The 20,492-nt window shown below is 57.4% G+C and overlaps 5 protein-coding genes across 5 annotated transcripts; 3 read left to right on the forward strand and 2 right to left on the reverse strand.

The window, feature by feature from the left end:
* Positions 1-538: 538 nt before the first annotated feature.
* IE81DRAFT_365823 (Rab2/RabB-family small GTPase) lies at positions 539-1,952 on the reverse strand. Its single transcript, XM_025516962.1, has 5 exons — positions 1,704-1,952; positions 1,446-1,631; positions 1,093-1,313; positions 988-1,024; positions 539-904 (listed from the first exon to the last, which is right to left on the reverse strand). Exons 1-5 carry the CDS (start codon positions 1,731-1,733, stop codon positions 683-685), a joined length of 696 nt encoding a protein of 231 aa, XP_025370557.1. The 5' UTR covers positions 1,734-1,952; the 3' UTR covers positions 539-682.
* A 670-nt stretch (positions 1,953-2,622) lies between these two features.
* IE81DRAFT_322467 (CNDP dipeptidase) lies at positions 2,623-5,066 on the forward strand. The gene is made up of 9 exons (XM_025513652.1): positions 2,623-3,266; positions 3,345-3,508; positions 3,587-3,721; positions 3,807-3,821; positions 3,902-4,259; positions 4,333-4,474; positions 4,545-4,612; positions 4,681-4,864; positions 4,945-5,066. Exons 1-9 carry the CDS (start codon positions 2,976-2,978, stop codon positions 5,013-5,015), a joined length of 1,428 nt encoding a protein of 475 aa, XP_025370558.1. The 5' UTR covers positions 2,623-2,975; the 3' UTR covers positions 5,016-5,066.
* Positions 5,067-8,561: 3,495 nt separating this feature from the next.
* IE81DRAFT_282881 (kinase-like protein) lies at positions 8,562-10,102 on the forward strand (the record flags this gene model as incomplete). The annotated part of the gene is made up of 4 exons (XM_025511550.1): positions 8,562-8,675; positions 8,822-9,445; positions 9,507-9,880; positions 9,961-10,102. Coding segments are annotated over 4 exons (1,254 nt in total), but the record flags the coding sequence as incomplete, so codon positions are not given.
* A 542-nt stretch (positions 10,103-10,644) lies between these two features.
* Positions 10,645-11,095, reverse strand: IE81DRAFT_329539 (hypothetical protein; the record flags this gene model as incomplete). The annotated part of the gene is made up of 2 exons (XM_025515152.1): positions 10,645-10,759; positions 10,884-11,095. The coding sequence occupies 2 exons, from the start codon at positions 11,093-11,095 to the stop codon at positions 10,645-10,647; spliced, it is 327 nt and encodes a 108-aa protein (XP_025370560.1).
* Positions 11,096-12,049: 954 nt separating this feature from the next.
* Positions 12,050-19,568, forward strand: IE81DRAFT_329540 (hypothetical protein; the record flags this gene model as incomplete). The annotated part of the gene is made up of 10 exons (XM_025515153.1): positions 12,050-12,133; positions 12,202-12,357; positions 12,586-12,616; positions 12,652-12,856; positions 13,029-13,201; positions 13,716-13,765; positions 13,886-13,966; positions 14,013-14,420; positions 14,628-14,804; positions 14,877-19,568. 10 exons carry the CDS (start codon positions 12,050-12,052, stop codon positions 19,566-19,568), a joined length of 6,057 nt encoding a protein of 2,018 aa, XP_025370561.1.
* Between the last annotated feature and the right edge of the window lie 924 nt (positions 19,569-20,492).

A 20,492-nucleotide genomic window follows, 5' to 3' on the forward strand; every position in this document is an offset into this window, starting at 1 on the left:
GAGAGTCAGTACAGCGGGCGAGTCGGTGCCGCTGCTTGACAACAGCTAGCTACTCGTGACTTGAAGGATCGTTGACTCGATCGCCATGCATCAGCAGCAGCAGCCCTGCAGCTTCTGGCAAGAATCACAATGACTGCTGCTGCGGGCGGGCACGCGTGCGTGGGCTTTGGCTGCTGTGGCATCACCATTCTGGTTGGATCTGAATCACGATTGGGCCAAATGAATTGAGCCCAGATGAGTGTTCCGGCCTGTACCCCGTTACGTCTCGTTCGTCGCAGCATCGGTGGCTGTGCTAGCGAGTCTGCGCGAAGAACGACCTCATGCAGAGCAGATTGCGAAACTCGCACCGACAATCTCGAATCAACAATCCAAACGTCTCCTTCGCGTGACTGCCAAGCTCAAAGCACCGCTTCGATCCTTGCCGAAACCGACGCTCTTCCGGCTGTGCGTCAACAACAGTCTCGATTGATGCTCAAAAGCTGCCATGAGCGGTGGCACTTTCGAAAGCGCGCTACACACACGTGTGACGCTCGTGCACGATGCAAACTTCATGTGCTTCAAATCCTGGGTATGGTACATGTGCTTAGCTCGATACAAGGATGGGCAAGGGGACAAAGTAGAACGTGACTTGTGCACGGGAGAGGGACGTGGGAACATCCAGGTAGACTTGCGATACCGTCCATCACATTACCGAACAGCACCCCTTGCCGTCCGCACCATCATGAGGCCCAGATCCCGACACTCGAACATCACCATGACCTGCGGCAGCGGCAGCGGCGGCTGCAGCAGAGCGTCCTCCTCTCTTCATCAAGCTACCAGCCCCCGACGCATCTGCTCGATCCCTCGCCTCGATGAATTTGCGATGTATTTCTGTGGCTGCCATCTTGAATGCTTCTTCCACATTCTGACAAAGAGCAAGTACACCGCAAGTACACCGGAAAATTCAGCTGATCCGCTCAAAACCACTCGATCGCCTTGCCCGCTCACCTTTCCGGTCTTGGCTGACGTCTCCACAAAGAGCAATCTGCAGCGTTTTGCGATCCGTGAGCACATGCGAGCCAACCGCATCTCGTCCATCGTTTCGGCGCTCACCCTTCCCGCTTGGCGAGGTCTTCCCCCTCTTCGGTGGTCACCTGCCTACCCTGCTCCTCCGCTAGATCCACCATGTTACCGACCAGAATGATCGTCACGCTGTCCTCTGCTAGAGACCGAACGTCTCGCAACCATTCAGCAGCATGCAAGAATGAGTCTCGATGTGTCACATTGTAGACCACAAGCGCCCCAGCTGCTCCTCGATAGTATGATTGGGTAATCTAAGAGTGGTGAAAGGATCGCGACGTCGATGAGCCGTGAGGCAGCAAGGACTAGCAGGATGCTGCTTACAAGGCCCGACGCGGCATCGAGCGCGTGGTCGTCTCCTTGACGATTTCGCTTTGTCGACTCACACTTCTGAATGCTTCAGAGCCCGCTGTGTCCCAAACGTTCGCCCGGACAAGCTCTCCGCTAATCTCAAAGGTGTGCGAACCAAACTCCACTCCGACTGTAGGATCCGTCGCGGCCAACCACCTCTGCTCTGTTAGGCGTATCAGGATGGAAGATTTGCCCACGGAAGAATCTCCTACAAGGATGAACTAGAGCCGGAATGGATGTCGAAAGGATCGTGTTAGCTCGCTGGTGCGCTCGAAACGTCCAGCCATGCGCACCTTTGTCAAGTAGTCCCAAGATGTCGACATCTCGGCAGTCTTGAACCGGGAGGCGTTAGGCGAGGTCGCAGATCGGCGGAAGCAGGGATGCGGAACACTTCTGAGCTCCGCGAGCAATAGTTCGGTATCGCGAGTCGTAAATGCAGTGGAATCACGAGTGTAGGTCAGTACTCTTCAAGGAGGGGGTCCAGGCGATTGTGGTTGATGATGTCAGTTGGATGCGTACAGCTAGGACATGCTCATTCGTGATTCAAAAGTCGGGGAAGGCTGTACCGGTATACGCGCTCGTGACCCCATCAGGCCGTGCACCAGCCTGCATGCAACATAGCAGCATGTTCACGATCTTGGATTGGCGCCTTGCGCGCGCAGTGTGAGTCGAGTCAAGCTTTCCCCACAGGGTTCCGGCCTTTCTGGTCACGTGCATGCGCGGATCCAAGGCCGCGGCCTTACCTCCACCGCGCGACCTATACATGCGAGAGCTGTAGCTGCTGCAGGCGTGCTGCATGCTTTGCGAAGAGCCACGCTGAGCGAGTAGTCTGGAGTCACGATCGAGTTTGTTTTGCGCCCATTGGGCGTGGCGGCGGCTGGCGTGGCTGCAGACATCACCACAGATAGAGAGTTCATGAGTTTGGAGTGAAATGGACCGCTCGAGGCTGACGATACGCCAGTCACGAGTCAGGAGAGTCTCGTTGGCACTCGCAGAGCCGTGCGTTATCGTGCAGATGTGCAGATGTGATCGAGAGAGGCACCGGGGCTGGAATGTGAATCATATTCCCGCCACGCACGGCTTAATCCATCGAAGTTGCTCGATCGAGGCTGGCTAGAGTCAGCGCTTAATTGCCATGATACAAGATCCAATTATAAGATTGAATTGCTGCATGGCGAGAAAGGTCGGGCGTAGGCGGCGCAGAAGGCGCACAAACCACTTTAGCAGGCCGTTGCTGGCTGTTGTGTCTGTGCACAAGATCCAAAATTTGCCGTTGCCGTGGCGGCTGCATGCAGCAGCAGCGACTTAGTACAGCGCGAGGGGCGCAGGAACGGACGCCATGTGCACGCAAACTGTGATATGAGGTTCACGATTGGTCAATTGAAGTTCGTTTGCGCTCAACGAAAAGATTTGGAATCAGCACGAAATACACGAATCAAGAGGAGAGAAGCCGCACCTGAAGCAATGGCCCCGCTTCAGACATCCTTCCACCAACTGTCGCGACACTGACTGATCTTCATCTCCAGCATCGACTGTAGTCATCGTCAGTACTCAGCACCTTCAACATGTCAGTTACCGATAAATTCATCCAGCAGATCGATGCCAACAAGGCGGGCTTGATCAAGCGCTTGGCAGATGCTGTCGCCATCCCATCCGTCTCTGGCGATGCTCGCTACCGCCAAGACGTGTTCCGAATGGCAGATTGGCTGGTCAAGGAGCTCGAAGCTTTGGGCGCCAAGACGGAGCTGAAGCCTCTCGGCAAGCAAAAGCTCGACGGCAAGGAGATCGACCTGCCACCCGTCATCTTTGCAGACTACGGCACTGACCCGAAGAAGAAGACCATCTTGGTGTACGGAGTGAGTGCCGCATGTCTGTCTTTCAGATTCCCAAATCTTTTCCAAGCTGATGACGAATCGATGGTGCCTCCCGCGCAGCATTTCGATGTGCAGCCTGCGCTCAAGTCAGACGGCTGGAACACCGAGCCGTTCGAACTGGTTCACGATGAAAAGACTGACCGTCTGTACGGCAGAGGCAGCACTGATGACAAGGGCCCTGTCCTGGGCTGGATCAACGTCATTGAGGCGCACAAGCAGGCAGGGTGAGTGGGATGGGAGGCTTGTAGGCCCACCTCCGGGCTGCTCTTGCTGATCAATTCAGGAGCCGCGCCCTCTCACAGCATCGAGCTGCCAGTCAACCTCAAATTCTGCCTCGAGGGTATGGAAGAGTCCGGATCAGAAGGTTTGGACGACCTGATCGTCGCCGAGAAGGACAAGTTCTTTGCAGGTGTGGATGCTGCGTGTATCAGCGACAAGTGAGTTCTGCTTGTTTTCAACATCTCACCTGTTCTCCGCTGCTCAAACAAAGCCCTCAACTTCGCCCCCATTACCTCCTCACAGCTACTGGCTAGGCACGTGAGTTCTGTCATCCCATGCACGTCTTTGTGCGCACCGGCTCACATCCAACCGCTTGCCGGCTCTTGACCATAATCCAGGAAGAAGCCTTGCCTCACCCACGGTCTGCGAGGCATCAGCTACTTCAAGCTGTCAATCAGCGGTCCTGGATCAGACCTTCACTCTGGTATTTTTGGAGGAATTGTGCATGAGCCCATGACCGATCTCTTCCACATCATGTCATCTCTGGTGACACCTCAGGGAGAAATCTTGGTCCCTGGCATCAAAGAGCTGGTTGACCCCTTGACGGACGAGGAGCGCAAGCGCTATGAGGTCATGGAGTTCGGCGTCAAGGACATGAACGAAGCTACTGGCAGTGCGACTACAATCAGTGACGAGAAGGAAGGCATTCTTATGGCGAGGATGAGGTACCCCAGCTTGTCGTTGCACGGGGTGGAGGTGAGCGGTACGCCCTGGACAGCATGATGTTCGTGGACATGCAACTCAGCTCCTAAACCCATGCTACTCGCAGGGCGCTTTTTATGAGGCTGGTACGAAGACCGTCATTCCAGCGAAAGTTATTGGCAAGTTCAGTGTCAGGTTGGTGCCCAGCATGACTCCTGATAAGGTTGCGGAGCTGGTCATCAAGCATGTTCAGTCTGAGTTCAAGAAGCGTGAGTCCCACACATCAGCGCAGTCAAGAGGCGGGATGGGGTCATTATGCTGACAGGTCGTCTGGAATAGTCGGATCCAAGAACACTATGAACATTGAACTCGCAAACGCAGGCAAGCCTTGGCTCGCGGATCCGAACGTGAGTTACGAAATCTGACTTGGAAGCCACGCCTTCCTGGCGGCTGACGTGCTTTGCCCATCTTGCAGCACTGGAACTACGCCGCTGCAATCAAGGCCACGGAGAAGGTGTATGGCGTTAAGCCGGATCTTACGCGTGAAGGTGGCTCCATTCCTGTTGCCCTGAGCTTCTCGGAAGTGCTTGGCAAGAACTTGCTCTTGTTGCCCCTGGGCAGAGCAGACGACGGTGCTCACTCGACCAACGAGAAGCTCGGTGAGTTGTTGTCATCTCGAGCAACGTCGACTATCGCAGGCGCTTTGCTGATGCAACGTTCCGGTTCTTCTCGCACCTAGATTTGTCCAACTACGTCGAGGGCACGAAGCTGCTCGGCGTGTACCTGCACGAAATTGCAGCGACCGCTTGATCACGCGAGAAGTGTATTGATCACGGACCGAATTTGATGAAATTACCTGCTTTTGCACAGCGTGGTGGCCGTGATGAGGTTCTTGCTGTCCAAATCGAGGCAGCCGACGCTGTCTGCGCCGCGAGCTTTCTCTTCAAAAAGTGACAGGCGCCCTGGACTCAATCACACTGGTGCGAACCGCGAGTGCAGTCAAGAGTCAGACGCTGCGCTCTGTAGTCGCGATGATGAGCTGCAAGTGTTGGGAGTGCCAGTGCGGAAGGAGTCAGGTGGTTGTTGACCTTGACGCCCATCGAATCTTTTTTCCCCTCGATCTTGCTGTTGACGCTGGCTTCCAGAAAGCATCACGGGAAGCTGAGGGCCATTTCTGATGCCTGATTAGAGGCTCAAGTCGTGACTTACCATCTTGAAATTGTGATGCTTACTTGACATTCAAGATCGATTCAGATTCGAATTCGTGACTTGAGCATCCCGCCACACGTCTTTGCCGTGCATATAGCGCTGCATGATCCTGCAAGAGCAACAGCTGCAGCGCGGTGGCCTTTGACTTCTGTATGGAGGTGGCCTGCACTGCACGCATGCACCAGGCGCGTGACTTGCGCGTCTGAGCGCGTCGCTTACGCGCCGATTGACGCGCCGCGACGAGTCATTTCTCACTCGTGACTCTAATTCAACCCAAGAGATGATAATAATAATAATATTTTTAAGTTTGATTGGCTTTCGGATTGACGCGCCGCTTCACTACGAGGAGGTCAAGCACCAAAGTGATTTGTATGCGGTACCTTTTTCATCTTTTCGACTCAGACTCGCAGCTGCTGACGCGCATCGCGTTTGTTGTTCGGGCCGGCGCACCCTGCACGGGCGTGGATTTCGACGGCGCTCCGCTTGATGCGTCGCGAGTGGACCCTCTGGACTCTGATGACTCTCTTAAGACTCACGACTTGAGTTCAGACTGGTGACAGCTTATGCTGATCATGACAAGCGGCAAGATCGAGCGTGTGACACCTACGTTCGCTCAGCGCTCTGCATCGAACTTGTCTGCCACAGACCTCGATCCAGCAGACTCGCAAATCGCGATTGGTCTTTTGCTACAACTCATAACATTCAGGCCGTACGCCACTTGCCGCGCAGCTCTTCGTCACTCAGCATCCTAGGAGCGGCGAGTCGTGATTCGCGAGAAGGTGTTGGTGCTTAGTCCGCACAATCCTCCATGGCATTGTGACGATCCTCCTGTCGCACACTCGCGCCGGCGCTGGAGCTTTGGCTGTAGAAGGTACATCCTTCGCAGCTGTGCTCGCCCTCAGAAACGCGCGGTAGCATGAGTCACGCCCGCAGGCCAGTTCTTGAGCCAATCGTCGCCAACACACCAAGACGACGACAACGCCAAGACCGGAGTGGTTCGAGCGCCACGCAGGCCGCCTCTCTACGGCGCATCGACGACGCCTCCACTTATAGAGACAATCAAAATCAGGATCCAGACTTCTCTCCATCCTTGTCACACCGATCGTCGGGCTCAGCTCAATCCTCACCAGCCAGCTCGCCTCATCAGCGGAAAGTTGCCGCAGGCGGAGGAGCGTCTGGCCACAGCTTGCGCAAGATGCAGATCGAAGAAGGAGAGAAAGCGCGAGCTGCGAGAGCAGGCTTAAAGCGAAAGCGCGGAGGAGGTAGTGGAGGAGGTCTAGGGTCGCGAACCAATCTGGTAGCGGCCGAGATGCGATCCTCACCCCAACCATCGACCTCCAGAACACCTTCAGGGTACTCACGCAGAAGCAAAAGCCGGACACGAGGCGAGACTGCCCTTCCTGCAGCGACAGGCAACAAAGGTCAACGACCTATCGCCGTCTCACATGGCTCCACCAGCAGCTTGCGCAACACCATGACCCGCCTGGAGCTTAGTGACGGCAGCCAGGATTCTGGAAGAAGACCAATGCGACGAAGCGCCAGCAGCCCTACCGGTCGCAGGACTTTGCCAATAAGGAAAGCATCCTGGAACCAGCGTTCTACTTCATCAGACCACGAGGCCTCTGGAGAGGACCATGGACACGCTCCTGAAGCTCAGAGCGACGATGATTTTGAAGAAGACGAGACCGAGGAACATCAGTACACTGAGGGTAATGGTAAGTCCCTTTGCGCATTTGGTACCTAAGCCCTTGACAGTAGCTAAAGACGTCTTGCATTCGCAGAGGTATCCTTCCGCCAGACAGCGACGTTCGCCCAGCTTATGCGGCTTCGTCTAACACACTTGAGCCGCATCAATGAAGACATTGGTGGGGATACTTGGGCCGTCACAAAGAGAGACTTGGGCCTTTCGATCATAGCTGCGGTATGTTCCTTCTTGTCTCGCTACATCAAGCGTATACGCAGTGCCAGACTGACGAGAGCGCCTTGGACTGTATGGTCGCTTCGCAGAGGTCGCGTGCTGAAACTCGCGGATCTCGGCGCGCTTCAGGCAGTCGCAAAGCGCCCCACAGCGTGTCCTCAGAATACACCGACACTTCTTCAAACGCGGAAGATAAGGAGACTTCCGCAACGCATCAGACAGGGCGATCTGCTCGGGGCGGTAATGAGCTCCGCAAACCCAAAGGGACCTCAGCCGTGTCGCCCGCGGTGCGTCGCGTCCGCATGGCCAACAACAGTCCCGCAACATTTGCCAAATCGAGCCCGGTGAGGACACGGGCACGGACAAGGACTAGCCGCGGCTCTCGTAAGTCCTTTCAGCCAAGTCGTCTTGCACAAGGACCAAGCCCACGCTTGGCTCGCACTGCACCAGGAAGGAGGAAAAGGAACAAAAGAGTCGCATTTTCTGCCAATGATCTACGACCCAGTCGTAGGCGCGCTCAAGGTGATGGAGATGATGCGGGCGCAGTGCCAAATGCGTCCGATGGAAGCGAGGAGGACTCTCACGCCCAGAGATACAGCGACGATGAGGACATGAACAATTCGCAAGACGAGTACTCGTCCGAAAGTTTCGACGAGGCCGATCCGGCTGGGGACAGCACCTTCGTGATCGAGGAGGACGAGGATTCTGATGAGGGAGAAGACGACTCGATGAACGTCGACGCGGGCAGTCCAGCATTGCCAATCACTCGAAGAGCATCGGCGACGCTCAACAAATTGCGGCAGCAAGACATCCGCTCCTCCTTGATCGCGGCTCGTGAAGCTAGCCGCCCCCAGCGCACGATGGCCCCACCTCGCATCTCAGCCCGGGCGCAGAGTGGTAGCAAAGACACACGTAGGCGCACATCGCGCAGCAAAGGTGCACGAGACACTGACGGGACCACTTTAGACACGGTTGCCCGAGTATCTGACGAGGAGATGGCCATCTGCTCCAGCCCAACGAAAATCCGCAAGCTTCGCAACGGCAAGCAGCTCCGTCTGCAAAGGTCCAGAGGCGAGATATCCTCGCCAGCGAGCGAGTCCGACGATGAAGCCGATTCGGAGAGCTTGCGATCGAGCCACAGTGCTGGCTCAGGCCACTCGCACCACGAGGACGCGCCTGGCTCTGAAGACGAAATTGAAGAAGAGGAAGATGACATCATGGCCGACCCCACCTCTGCGAAGCTGAGCCGCCTGCGACTTGCGCGTCTGTCGGCTCTGTGCGAGGAGAGGGGCATCCCTTCTCAAGCCAAGAAGGCCATCCTCGTCGATCGTCTGCTCCAATGGGTGAGTGCGAGCATCTTCGTGGAGACGAGCAATTGCTGAATGCGCCACCTCATTGGTCACAGTTCAAGAAGCAGCTCAGAGACGAAGCTGGCTCTTTGTCGGACGAGGCTGCGCCTCGCTCGAGCAGTTCGATCTCTACAGTGAAGCCTGACGACAGCCAAGATGAGGATGTTCCCCCAGCAACAGCCACAAAGGTCCGTGCAGGCGGGCGACAAGCCGCAAAAGTCCGCGCCGTCGTCGTAGGGGCCCCTGGCCGCAAAAAGAGTGCTAGTCATACACCCTTGTTGCTGCGATCCACGTCCAAGGAGCCCAACTCTCGCCCGCCCAGCCCTGTTCTCGACGAAGACCACCAGGATGCGCAGCCAGCAGAGGCCGTCGATGAGCTGAACGGGCTCGACCTCGAGATGCTGAATCTGACGGACAAGGAGATAGCTCCTTTCAAGCTCGAGAAGCTGGACAAAATCGGCTCCGGGGGCTACAAAGATGTCTACATCGGCAATTACAGGCCGTCTGCAACGGCCTCCGCCACTAATCGAGGCCGAGCCATGAAGGTTGCGATCGCTGACATTCGGGACGATCTCACCGAGATGGACATAAAGGAGCTCAGCCTGCTCCGCGATCTCAAGCATGAGAACATCGTCCGCTTCATTGGCGTCTCCATACCGGAGCCCCCGCGGCACGTTCCATGCATGATCGTATCTGAAATTTGCACCAACGGCGATCTGTTCGACTATGTCCGCAATGTCGAACCGCCGCCTGCAGAAGAGATTGTGAGTACGTTGAGTGACCGCTTCGTCTTGGCTCGCATGAACTGACATGGTCCACTCTCAGTTTCGCATCATGCTAGAGACTGCCAAGGGCATCGAGTATCTGCATAGTCGCGATCCCGCCATCATACACCGCGACATCAAATCGACCAACATACTAGTCACCAGCAAGAAGGTGGTCAAAATCAATGACTTTGGTCTAGCTCGCGTCAAGAACACACGGCGGTCGATGATGCGTTCTCTCGTTGGCACTGTCAACTGGCAGGCCGCCGAGCTCTGGGTGCCAAAGCCCAATTACAACGAAAAGGTGGATGTGTGGAGCGTTGCGATGACCTTCTGGGAAACTTTGCAGTGGCACGAGAAGGTCAAGAAGTATCCATTCGAGGGCATGAACGAGCATCAGATCTACCTCGAGGTTGGAGGGCCAAAACGCGTTCGGTGAGTGCACCTCCGCCCTTCGCGTTGCAGAGGTGTGCAGTGCCAACGGCTGACGCAAAGTCGCTCTCTCGCACTTGCAGTCCCAAGACGGCATCCATACGCAAGCGACATGGAGAAGGCATTGTCAATCTCTTGGATCGAATGTGGGATGCGAATCCGCGCAACCGCCCAAACATGCTTGGAGTTGTTGAGGAACTAGAGCGACTTCTTGCAGAGATCCGAGAGCGATGAAGCCATTCGACAATTTTCAAGCTTACGCTCATTCCAATTCTGGGGCCTTGAGCATCCACATCCATCTTCTGCCCACCTTTGCACGACCACCCTACCTTGCATGCTCAAACATACACAAAGTCCAAACGCATCCTTCAACGAAATCAAGTGTCACGTTCGCAGCCACGCACACAGCATGTGATCCCATGGCAGTCGCCGGTCTAGTCTGATGAAGATGCGAGTGGAGGAGCAGCATGCCATTTGAGTACACGTGTAGCAATTGTATAAGAACGTCGCGAGTGTGGAGGGGAGTCGATCAATGGTCAAGTCATACAAGAGGGTGAAGCGAAAGTGGCGCATAGCAAATTTGATGCCGGTGGACGATCGGGGTCAGAGTCGAGAGGGACGGTCGTGGTGTGATGTCGAAGCGGAAGTCTGGACCAGCGAAGGCAGAGAAAGTATTCGAGGGCTCTAGCGGTGCGACAGAGGCGCCACAGCATCGTGCGACGAAGTCGAACCTTGTATTCGTAGTGCAGACGATGACAAGGTCGGGTCTAGAAGCCAGCGAGAGCCTTGGCATCTGCCATGCGCTGTGCTGCCAACTTGGAAGGGCGAGCGTCTGATTGGCTAAGACCTGGCATCGACTCGGAAGCTGGAGTTGAGAATTGTCTAGACATGGTACGCAAATGCAGAAAAGGAGCAAGGAAATTTGGTCAGCGAGAAGCCGGCTTCGAATGTTTGGCTCGATATTCATCGAGAGAAGAACGGGCGAGGCGAAGGGGTGCTTGCTCACCTTGTGGGCATGGTGACCTTGCCGGCGTAGTTGCGGGTCGCAGCAACGGGTGCTGGCTGGGCAATCGATGCAGCCTGAGTGGTGATGCTGGCCGAATTTGTGGGTGCGGCTTGTTGCGCAGCCGTCGGTGCCTTGGCAGCTGCCGTGGTGATGGCGCGCGCTTGCTGGGCAGAGACGCGACGAGCAACGGTGCGAGTGGCGAGAGAGAGCATTTTGAACAGTCGAGTCTGTTTGAGGATGGTATAAAGTCACAAAGGCAGGCGTGTTGCGTCTTGTAGATGCGAATGCTTGCGTTTGACTTTTGCGAAGTTGAGCAGAGTGAGGGCTAAACTTTTGGGAGGCGAGCGCTGGAAGGGGCTCTCTATATATACACCTCGGGCGGAAGGCGTTCACATCAGCAAGGATGAGCGGAAGAAGACTTGCTGGTGCGCAAGGGTCCGGCCCGCACCGACCGCCATCGTCATTGTGCGCTGCGCGTAAGCCATGTTCTGGTCTGGTCACGGCAGTCTTGGTCACAATCGAGTACGATGAGTCTTCCCGCGCCTCTCACGAAAAGCCTCCATTCATGTGAGACCCAGCCAGCCAGCCAGCCCTCCCTCTTGGATCGGAGGGAAGATTTAGAGCTCGGCTGCTTGCTAGCTGCCTAGCTGTGCAATCACGACGGTCACAGGTGTAGATGATTCTTGATTGCATCTGTGCGACCGGTACCGTGCGTGCATCCCTTGTGTTCGTCGCACGCTTGGGTGCAAACAGAGGCGAGCGTCAGCCTCGGCATCAGAGCATCTGCAAACATCGAGGCGGCAAGCGGTCACCGGCTGTACCCGCAACAGCCCTACCGTGGGTAGATAGAGTTGAGCGGCAATATATAATTGCTGAAGGCGGCGAGTGGCATCCGCGCGGGCCCGCTCGCGCGAGTGGGACGAGCGATGACGACGATCGTGGGGAAGGAAGGATGTGCAAGGCCGCGCGCGCCTGCTGCTTGCTAGCTGCTTTGGCTCTCGGACTGTCTGATCGCTTCGACTCCGCTAGCAAGCAAGCATAGCCCCGCGGCGCTAAGGCAGCTCGCTCGCCTGACCATCGGACTGCATGCACGGTCGAGCATACAGTCGTGAGTATATGCATGTAGTGCCCAAAGGCCGCAGGGATCGCAGCGCGATGCTCACCATATGCTGACGCTGCTTGTGCTCGATGCTTGCGGGCCGGCGCTCGCCCGCCGCTCGCCGCCCGCCCCGCTTCTGTCACGCGGTCCGGTCCGTCAACGCTCAATGGGGGAATGTGAATGCTTGCGACTCGACTGCTCTTGTGGGCGCCTATATAGCAACTTGGACCGCACCATCGTCTCCGCTCCACTTTCGAGCGCTTTCATCTGCAGCAGCCCAGGAACCCGGCTTTAGGCTCTCAGCAAGACAAGAGAAGGCTTATTGCTATCGTACTGTACTTCTTGCGCGATGGGAAACCGTACTCTACAACAGTTGTGAGTCAGCTGAGACTGTCCAGATGCCACACAGAGCCAAAGCATGAACATGAGTATCTAGGATGTGGAATCAAAAATGCCTTTCTACCTTCATCAGCTTAGCTCGTCCGAGGCACGGGTCCCCATGATCTAACAACAAGTCACGAGTGCTGCTGTGACTCAACGCGAAGAAGACTCGGAAACAGTTCTCACCGCGTGCGTGAGAGTCCGCGGCGTACGCGTACACAGCTAGCCCCACCACCACCAGTGCACGAGCCTGGTCTGTGCCCGATCCGAAGCAATAATCTCGCAAAGCGCGGCAGACACCGCCGGAGGCAAGGCATCATCAGCAGGAGCGAGCTCACCGTCAATGTCCGCCAGTAGTGGTACTACAAGTCACGAGTGCATGGTACTGTGACTGTATTTGGATGTGGGCCCATGGGCCCAGGGCAGCTATAGCTGGATGCTCTGCGCACTCAAATCTCGCGCTCGATCGCCAAGCGAATGCGCGCCTGAAAAGGTCCGTCGCACATCTTAATTGTGCGCGCTGCTGCGCGGAAGCTTGAATGATGGCGGCTGCATGCGGGTGTGGGGTGAATCACCAATGTTGAAGCAGACATCACGTCGGGGTTCTGAACCCTCGCGACGCTGCGTTGACTGCACGGTGCTGCCGCTGTGAAGTGAGCGGCTAGCTGCTGCTCTGCTACTGTATGTGGCTGCAGGTTGGACCCTGCCAAATCGCCAGCATTGGCCAAATCGCCCGCCACTCTCCAGCAGCAGCGCCTTGCCCTCTCACCTCTTCTGACGCTCGTAGCGATGCGCGGTGCAATCACGACGTATTATTATTACGCGGTTATGCAGTCTAGTGAGTCACGAGTCACTCAGTGTAGAATCGCGATGTTGTGCACTCGAGCACCGCGTGCATATGCTCGATCGATCTTGAGCCTGCACGCAGCGCAGCGCACGATGCCGTCATCGTCTGCAGTCTCTGTATCGACGCAAAAAGGCAGCCGTGGCGCGATAGCGCCAACAGCAACGTGGGAATCTCAATCATGATGAACATTCGAGAGCATTCATCGGACCTCCCGCATCATATCACAGCATGAAGAGGGGCCTGCTAGCGGTCAGATCCTTTTGAGGCTTCAGTAGTCCAAAGCTCCCGAAGGGACAAGAGCTCGTGAGCCTCGCCATGCCGGACGAAAGACTGATGATGAGCGCCGACAAGGCAGCGCAATAAGCAGGCGAGTGATTGATAAAGGATGAAAATTGCGTTCCTTCGATAAGCAAGCACTTGATCTTCACGGCGTTACAATGTCCCAGAAGCTGACAGACTTGCCTTTTTGGGTGAATGAGATGAGGGATAGAATCTTGAATATTAGATTTCACTAGAGAATATGTGCGGACGATGATGGCCAGCGTCCCGATGCTAGTGAGGCCTGCACTACGTCCCGAACCGAATCGTCACGACTCGATTCACGATCCACCATAGTCAGAGAGTGATACTCACACTCACGACTCATCGTGACTGTACTTCGCAGAGCCGATTTAGGCAAGTCAGAAGCATCTCGAACATGAAGAATTCTTGTTCGCCCTGCGCGTCGTCGCTGCGTGCAGCTTTTTGATCACTGTTGTGAGTCACGAGTTGCATGCCCACGGACCTCCGTCGGGCTGCATAGCATGCTGGTGAGGCAGTGCCTCGGGGCGGAAGCTGCATGATGGTAGCGCGATGCAGCGCGACGCAGCCCGCGGAAGCCCCTATCAACACTTCCACTTCAACATCCACCCTTGGTTGCGCACGCGAGCCTTGTGGTGTTCGCTGCGATGCAGTAAAAACAATCACAACCTTCAATGGTGATGCTTCAAATTGTCATACAAAGCATTCCACTGATCCGAGATCATGCAGTCTTGCTTGCCTATTCTGGACATTCGGCATTGCATGGCGTCTTGCGCTCATTCTGGTTTCAATCACGCCGAAGCGGAAGCTGCTGCGAAAAGGCTGCAGCAAGCGTGACAGCCCTCGACCGCGCTCGAGGCACGCAAAACTCATTTACAATCTCGCGCACGCACGCGCATACAGTACCACTGTACACACGTTTGACTTTTGCTCTTGCTCCTCTCCTCGCATCCATCCCTTGGGCTACCTCACCCCTCCCTGCTCTTGACCGTTGCATTCACATTTCCCCACCCTAATCTCATCCCCTCCATTCACGACCCTAACGCCTTGCACGCACCAAACGAGCTTGTGGCTTGTCTCCTACTCTACACGCCCGTCGGCGTTTGCCTCCCATTAGACCACTGCGGCGACTCGGCGAGCCTCGACATCGATTGGTAAAGGAGGTCTGGCTTTGGTACAGCTAACGTTCCACTCCGACGAGCCATTCACGCCTACTTACGAATACCATTTGACGCGACGCGATACGAGACACGACTCACAAAGTGACACCCGCAAACCCTGTCGGGAGCGCTTGGTAGGTGAGGGGCGAAGACCCTCAGTGCGCCTACTTGAGCGTTTCGCTGATCTCGCTCCTGGTGTCTGTCAGGTGCCAACGGCTCTGGGCTACAGAATGGCTGCCTTCCTACCGACGCAGGAGCCGGGGCCTGGACCGACAGCGCAGCCTTTGCCTTCCTGGCTTTCCTACCAAGCGTACACCACCGTTGTCGGTCCCTTCACCGAGACTGTCACACGCATCATCTACTATCCGGATGGCAGCGCTCCTCCCACGCAGACGGTCGAGGTGAACGTGGGTGAGACGACAAGCATCGGCTATTCAGTGGTTCAGCGGCCTCTGCTCTATACAGGTCCGCTTCCGCCTCCGCCCTTGGGCACGCTCTACACCCTACCAGGCCAGGAACTGCCAAGCAGCTCAACTCAGCAGGTGACGGCTCCAACTTCTGCACCTAGTGAATCTGCACCACAGCCCAGTGGCACGGTGTCATCCAGTAATGATGTACCCACAGGTACATCAACCGCGCCTAGCGCGGCGCCGACTACGAATCCCTCTCAATCTCAAGGCGCAACGGGCACCGAAGGAGAATCCGGTACCGTCATACCTGTCCCGACCAATACAGCTACATCTGCTGCTCCAACGCAGACCGCGAATCCAACGGCGACGAACACCGCAGCCACGAATACGGCCACCTCTGCGCCCCTTCCTCAACCAACCGATTCTGCAGCCGCTTCTTCTGTTTCCTCGCTGTCGAGTGTTTCTGCATCCAGCGCATCAGCGTCCAGCGCTGCCTCGGCGTCCAGCGCATCCGCCTCCAGCGCTGCCTCGGCTTCATCCGCATCAGCCTCAAGCGCGTCCGCATCTAGTGCTTCCGCTTCAAGCGCATCACAATCGTCTCAGACCACACGACCGCAGCCTACCGGAACTATCGCAGGTATGCCTCCGAATGGTGGCGGATCTGGACTGTCTGGTGGTCAAATTGCGGGCATCGTCATCGGCGCCTTTTTCGGACTGCTTCTGCTACTGTTGCTACTCTTCCTTCTGTGTCGCAGGCGCAATAGAGATCGCGGTGCGGAAGCTGGTGTGGGAGGCGCAACTGCAGGAGGAGGTCCCATTCGCAGATTCAGCGACAAGTACTCGGCTGGATTCTCCAGAGGCGGCAGTCGAAGACTTGGCACGTACGCGGCCATCGGCGCCGCTGGTGCTGGCGCCGCTGCTGCCGGACGCGGTGGACGTGGCAGCCTAGCAAGTGATGAATGGGAGGAAGATCAGCTTAATGGAGGGAATGGCAGTGGATTCTTCGTCGTCGGTGGCCGCGACGGAGATCAAATGGCATCCGACGCCCCGGCTGTCGGCAGTGATCCTTTCAGCGACGGAGACGGCGGACGAAGCACTGGTGTAGGAGGCGGCAAACGCAGAGCGCTCGGCGCTCTTGGTCTGGGCGCTGCCGGAGGATTTGTAGCAGCCGCGTTGGGCAGAAGGCGATCCAGTAACAAGGATAAGCAGTACAACGAGAAGGTGTCTGGCGGTGCGACCTCCGACGATGATGTTGACGCTCATGGCGCGGGAGAGGAGAGGCGGGGGCTGATGGACTACGCAAACGTGCCACCCGCAGAGCGTGACATGTCTCAAGTTGGTCGTGGCGGCGCCGCGTGGGGCGAAGGCGACGGGGAAGGGGACATGACGCAGGACTCGGATTGGGCATCCAACGCTGGCGTCCTTGGTGCAGGTGCTGGAGGGCTAGCTGCTGCGGCCGCGGCAAGCCGTGGGCGAGGTGGCGATCCCAAGTCCGACCCAGAGAAGCAAGGCCTGATGGACTCTCAGTACGACGAGAGTGGCCAAGACGTCGGAAGTCCAACAAACGTCCGCAAGGGGATGACGCCGAGCCTCTCCGCCGGATCCACCTCTGGAAGCGGTGGTAACCTGTGGGGTACGCCATCAGCTCAGTATGCCGCGGCCGGACTTGCAGGGGCAGGTGCAGGTGCCACAGCGGCTGGCAATACGCACCGTCGTAATTCGGACAGTTATGGCGGAGGTGGCTACACATCCGGCTCGCAGTCCGGCAACCACTCGAGCAGCAACAACAGCGGCAGCGGCTCACGATCCAGAGGCACACCAAGCTCGCGGGGAGGTGGCGGTGGCACCAGCAGCAATTCGACCGGGACGCGCACCGTCCAGGGCTCACCCTCTACCGTAACGAGTTTGCCACCTCCCCCGCGCGCTCCTAGAGAGCGACCCGGCGTCACAACATACGGCAATCTTGCTCCTGGAGCGGCGGCTGGAGCCATCACCGCCGGGTCAGAGGGAGATACTGAGCGGAAGCCACGCATTCCTTCTTTCCATGCAGGATTCGGCGAAGGCGATCTGGGAATGACGGGCACAGAGCAGCCCGAAAGCGATGTTGAAGGCGCAACACGTGCACCAGCGCTACTCGGAGCTGTAGCAGCCGGCGCTGGCCTAGGCGCTCTTGCTGCTGGACACAGGGATAGCGGGGGCAGCACCTACTCGCGTGGTGCTTACCCCGAGCGCAATTCGGCAGAGGTTGCCGCGACCCCGGACGAGGCAGATCGTCATAGCCGCTTCATCAGCCATAACACACCTCTGCTAGGCCCAGGAGCAGGTGGCGCTCAGACCGATGCAGGATCAACCTCGCAAAGCACCGCGCATTTGTCACCTTACGCTCCTCCCGCTGCTGGATATGGCGCTCATGGACGTCTATCAACCATCCGTTCCGTTGGCGAGTTTGGCGAAGGCAGTGCTGGCGGTGGATCGGCTCTCCACTCTTTGGCATCAGGCTCTGGTAGCGGAGGCAGCGCGTCGCAGTTCGGTTCGCGAGGTCAGAGCAGTCAACAAAATGCCCCGTCTGAAGAGGCTGGCGCCGCTTTGGGAACAGCGGGCGGAGCTGCTAGCTTCTACACTCCCCCTGGCTCACCACGAGGCACTCTCGGTCAACCCAGAAGCATGCGAAGCTTGGGTTCTACCGGTGGTGCGCCGAGCAGACTTGGAGGACCTTCTGGCTGGACACGAGAGACAGACGACGAAATCGACGATTCCGAGAACCCCTTCGAGGACACGCGTGCGATCAGGCCAGAATCAGGGGAGCCAGCAAGCGATGCGCCCGACCAGTATGCAAGTGCGGCAGCTACCGGTGGGATCTTTGGAGGTCTGGCAGCCGGCTGGCGTCGTCTGACCATGGGCAACACAGCACCACCTTCAAGCGCCGAGCGCGAGACGCCGAGCCACGATCCAGACTTCTCGCCGGCATCGCCGCAGCGCCATGGCGCTCGACATGAACCTGCCCAGACTTCTGACCCTGGTCTGGCGGCAGACGTGCACAGCCTTCGCGCAAGTGTCCATCGCGCCAGTACGCTGGGACACGGTCAGAACAGCGGGCAAGGCTCGTCACCCCAAACTATCTCCAATTCTCGCGAAGCATCCAGCGGCTCTGGTGGTACGTCCGATTCGCGCAACGGTGAGCCTTCGGCTACTGAGCAAGAGCCGACGGTGCCACTCGAACCTGCCATTGCCAATGCGCCGAGTCTGCACTCAAGTCAGCGCTCTGCAGGTGGCTACAGTGCGAGCATTTCAGACACATCAGGCCAGACCAACTCGTCCAGAAGTCGCACAGGACCTGCAGGCTCAAGACGTTCTGCCATGACCACAAGCACGGGCATCGACAGTCTGAGCAACCGCACGCACGTGACGTCGAGCGAGCCGGACTCTAGTCGTAGTGGCAGCCGCAGCGGAGGAAGCAGCAGTCGCCGCACCGGGCTCAGCGAAGGCAGCGGAAGTACCGGCGCTGCGAGCTACAGTCCAAGTCATTTGGCGCGTGGAAGCACTATCAGCACCCGAGGCGGGACTATGTCCAGCGGCGGGGCTAGCAGAGCGAACTCGCGCCGAACAGAGACAGACTACGCGCGGTCCCTATCTGTTGGTCCTGAATCGCAAGAATACGCGAGTGACGGTCAAAGTAGTCGTGCAACGGCTGGCGGCGGCAGCAGCATGCTGCCGGCTTCCGGAGCACTGAGCGGCAGCGGCAGCGGTAGCGGTAGTGGCAGTGGGGAAAGAAAGCGACGCCGTAGCGGAAGCTGGGATGGTGGCGAGGGAGAAGAAGGTTTGCGCCGACTTGACAGCGTGCGAGAGGTCGGGGCAGCTGAAGAGCGAGACAGCATCTCGAGCGCTGGCCCATACCAAGATTTGTATGGGCACTACCCTAGCTCATCGCTAGGGGCAGCGGCTATGCGTCAGGCGCAGCGTGAGCTCGACCAACAGCAGCAGCAACAACAAGGCGGAACCTCACATTCGCCGCAGTCATCTTCTGACATGGGCCGCACCCCGCGGGCACCGCCGCGCAGCTTGATGCCCGGCGCGTCTCCAGCGGTCCAACCCACGCTCACCACCACCACTTCGTCCCCAACTTTGCAAGCCCTGCAGGGAAGAGGCGCTTCAGGTCAGACCGGTTCATTGTCATGGCGCGAATCCCCACGTGTGGCGTCGGCGAGCATGCGTGCTGCCGAAGCCGCTGCTCATCTTGAACGTTCACGAGCCGAGGCCTTCCCGCCGGGTCAATCAGAATCAGCTGCTGGCACGCGACCTGCCATACCAGAATGGGGCCCTCTGGAAGCATCATTCCCGGAACAGTCCACCAGCTCTCCGCGGAGAGGTCGCCTGAGAGACGCTGAGCAGGGACCGGAAGAGCCCGAAGCTGGACAGGACGATGGAGCAGAGGGCCGAGAAGGTGGTCGAAAGAGCGGGGGCATGTGGCCTCGCTTCTTGCGTATGTAGTTGCGTCTTACACATCTGAAGATTTTCTCCTTTCGACATCATTCCCATCTGGACATTTGCTTCTGGCAGCTTCGCGACCACGACAGCCACCGTGTTTCACAAATCTGATTCAGGTTCCCACAATGTCAGGCAATGCGCACGACTCGCAAAGTCCTCTACTCACTGAGATGCCTCCTTACCGATGCTCGCCTAACACGCCGACACATAGATAAATCACATGTCATTGCCCAAGCATCGGAGACCGCACAACAGAAAACTAATAGACGTACAGTGAGTGGCAAATGGAGATTTCGGACGCTTAGCTCGGAAGTGCTTGGATGGCCTGAGACAACACATAAAAGAACCGGCGCCGCTCTTCGGTAATGCACCGGGGGCACAGCATTAGTGGGTGGCTTAGGAGCAGATCGATGATGCTCAGTTGAGCGCAAAGTGCGGCTCGGGCGCTTTCCAAGGCCGAAATTTGCTCCCGCATGTACAGGCTACTGGGCGTGCACTCATGCCCTCGGTGGCGACTGAATCCGCAAAGCTGGTGGCAGGATTCGCCACCACTAAGTGCCCTTTGCACTCACGACTGTCAAATGGTCGCGTATCCTCGCTTTGGCTTGGTCAAAGCCGCAGTAATGGTCTCAGCTTCTCGCCGGCAGGTGGGAGCAGTCACTTGCCTGGCACCTCACTTATATCAAGTCGCTTCCAAATGTCCTCGAGAGCATGAACCTCGCCCCCTGATCGCCGCCGGCGGCACAGAAACCTCTTTTTTCGCCTCCACAGGCTGCCCTGGCAGGGGCTGGCTTTTCGAGCCTATCCACTTCACCGCGCTTCTCTTCTGCTCCGCTTGAAAGCGGACGGACTGGCGACCGCAAGTGAAATGGACCACACAATCAGAAGTCTGGCGCTGCTGTGCATCGCCTCTGTCCTTCTTGCATG

The sequence above is a fragment of the Ceraceosorus guamensis genome, assembly GCF_003144195.1.
Source record: "Ceraceosorus guamensis strain MCA 4658 unplaced genomic scaffold IE81scaffold_20, whole genome shotgun sequence".
NCBI classification, from domain to species: Eukaryota; Fungi; Basidiomycota; class Exobasidiomycetes; order Ceraceosorales; family Ceraceosoraceae; genus Ceraceosorus; species Ceraceosorus guamensis.

Bases quoted from the DNA above. Each gene is read 5' to 3' on its own strand.
- IE81DRAFT_322467 (XM_025513652.1), top strand. From the start codon at position 2,976: ATGTCAGTTACCGATAAATTCATCCAGCAGATCGATGCCAACAAGGCG. The intron at 4,260-4,332 runs GTGAGCGGTACG...TGCTACTCGCAG, and splicing joins TGTCGTTGCACGGGGTGGAG to GGCGCTTTTTATGAGGCTGG. The intron at 4,865-4,944 runs GTGAGTTGTTGT...TCTCGCACCTAG, and splicing joins CTCGACCAACGAGAAGCTCG to ATTTGTCCAACTACGTCGAG.
- IE81DRAFT_365823 (XM_025516962.1), bottom strand. From the start codon at position 1,733: ATGTCGACATCTTGGGACTACTTGACAAAG. The intron at 1,314-1,445 runs GTGAGTCGACAA...CACCACTCTTAG, and splicing joins GCTCTGAAGCATTCAGAAGT to ATTACCCAATCATACTATCG. The intron at 905-987 runs GTGAGCGGGCAA...GCTCTTTGTCAG, and splicing joins CGTCAGCCAAGACCGGAAAG to AATGTGGAAGAAGCATTCAA.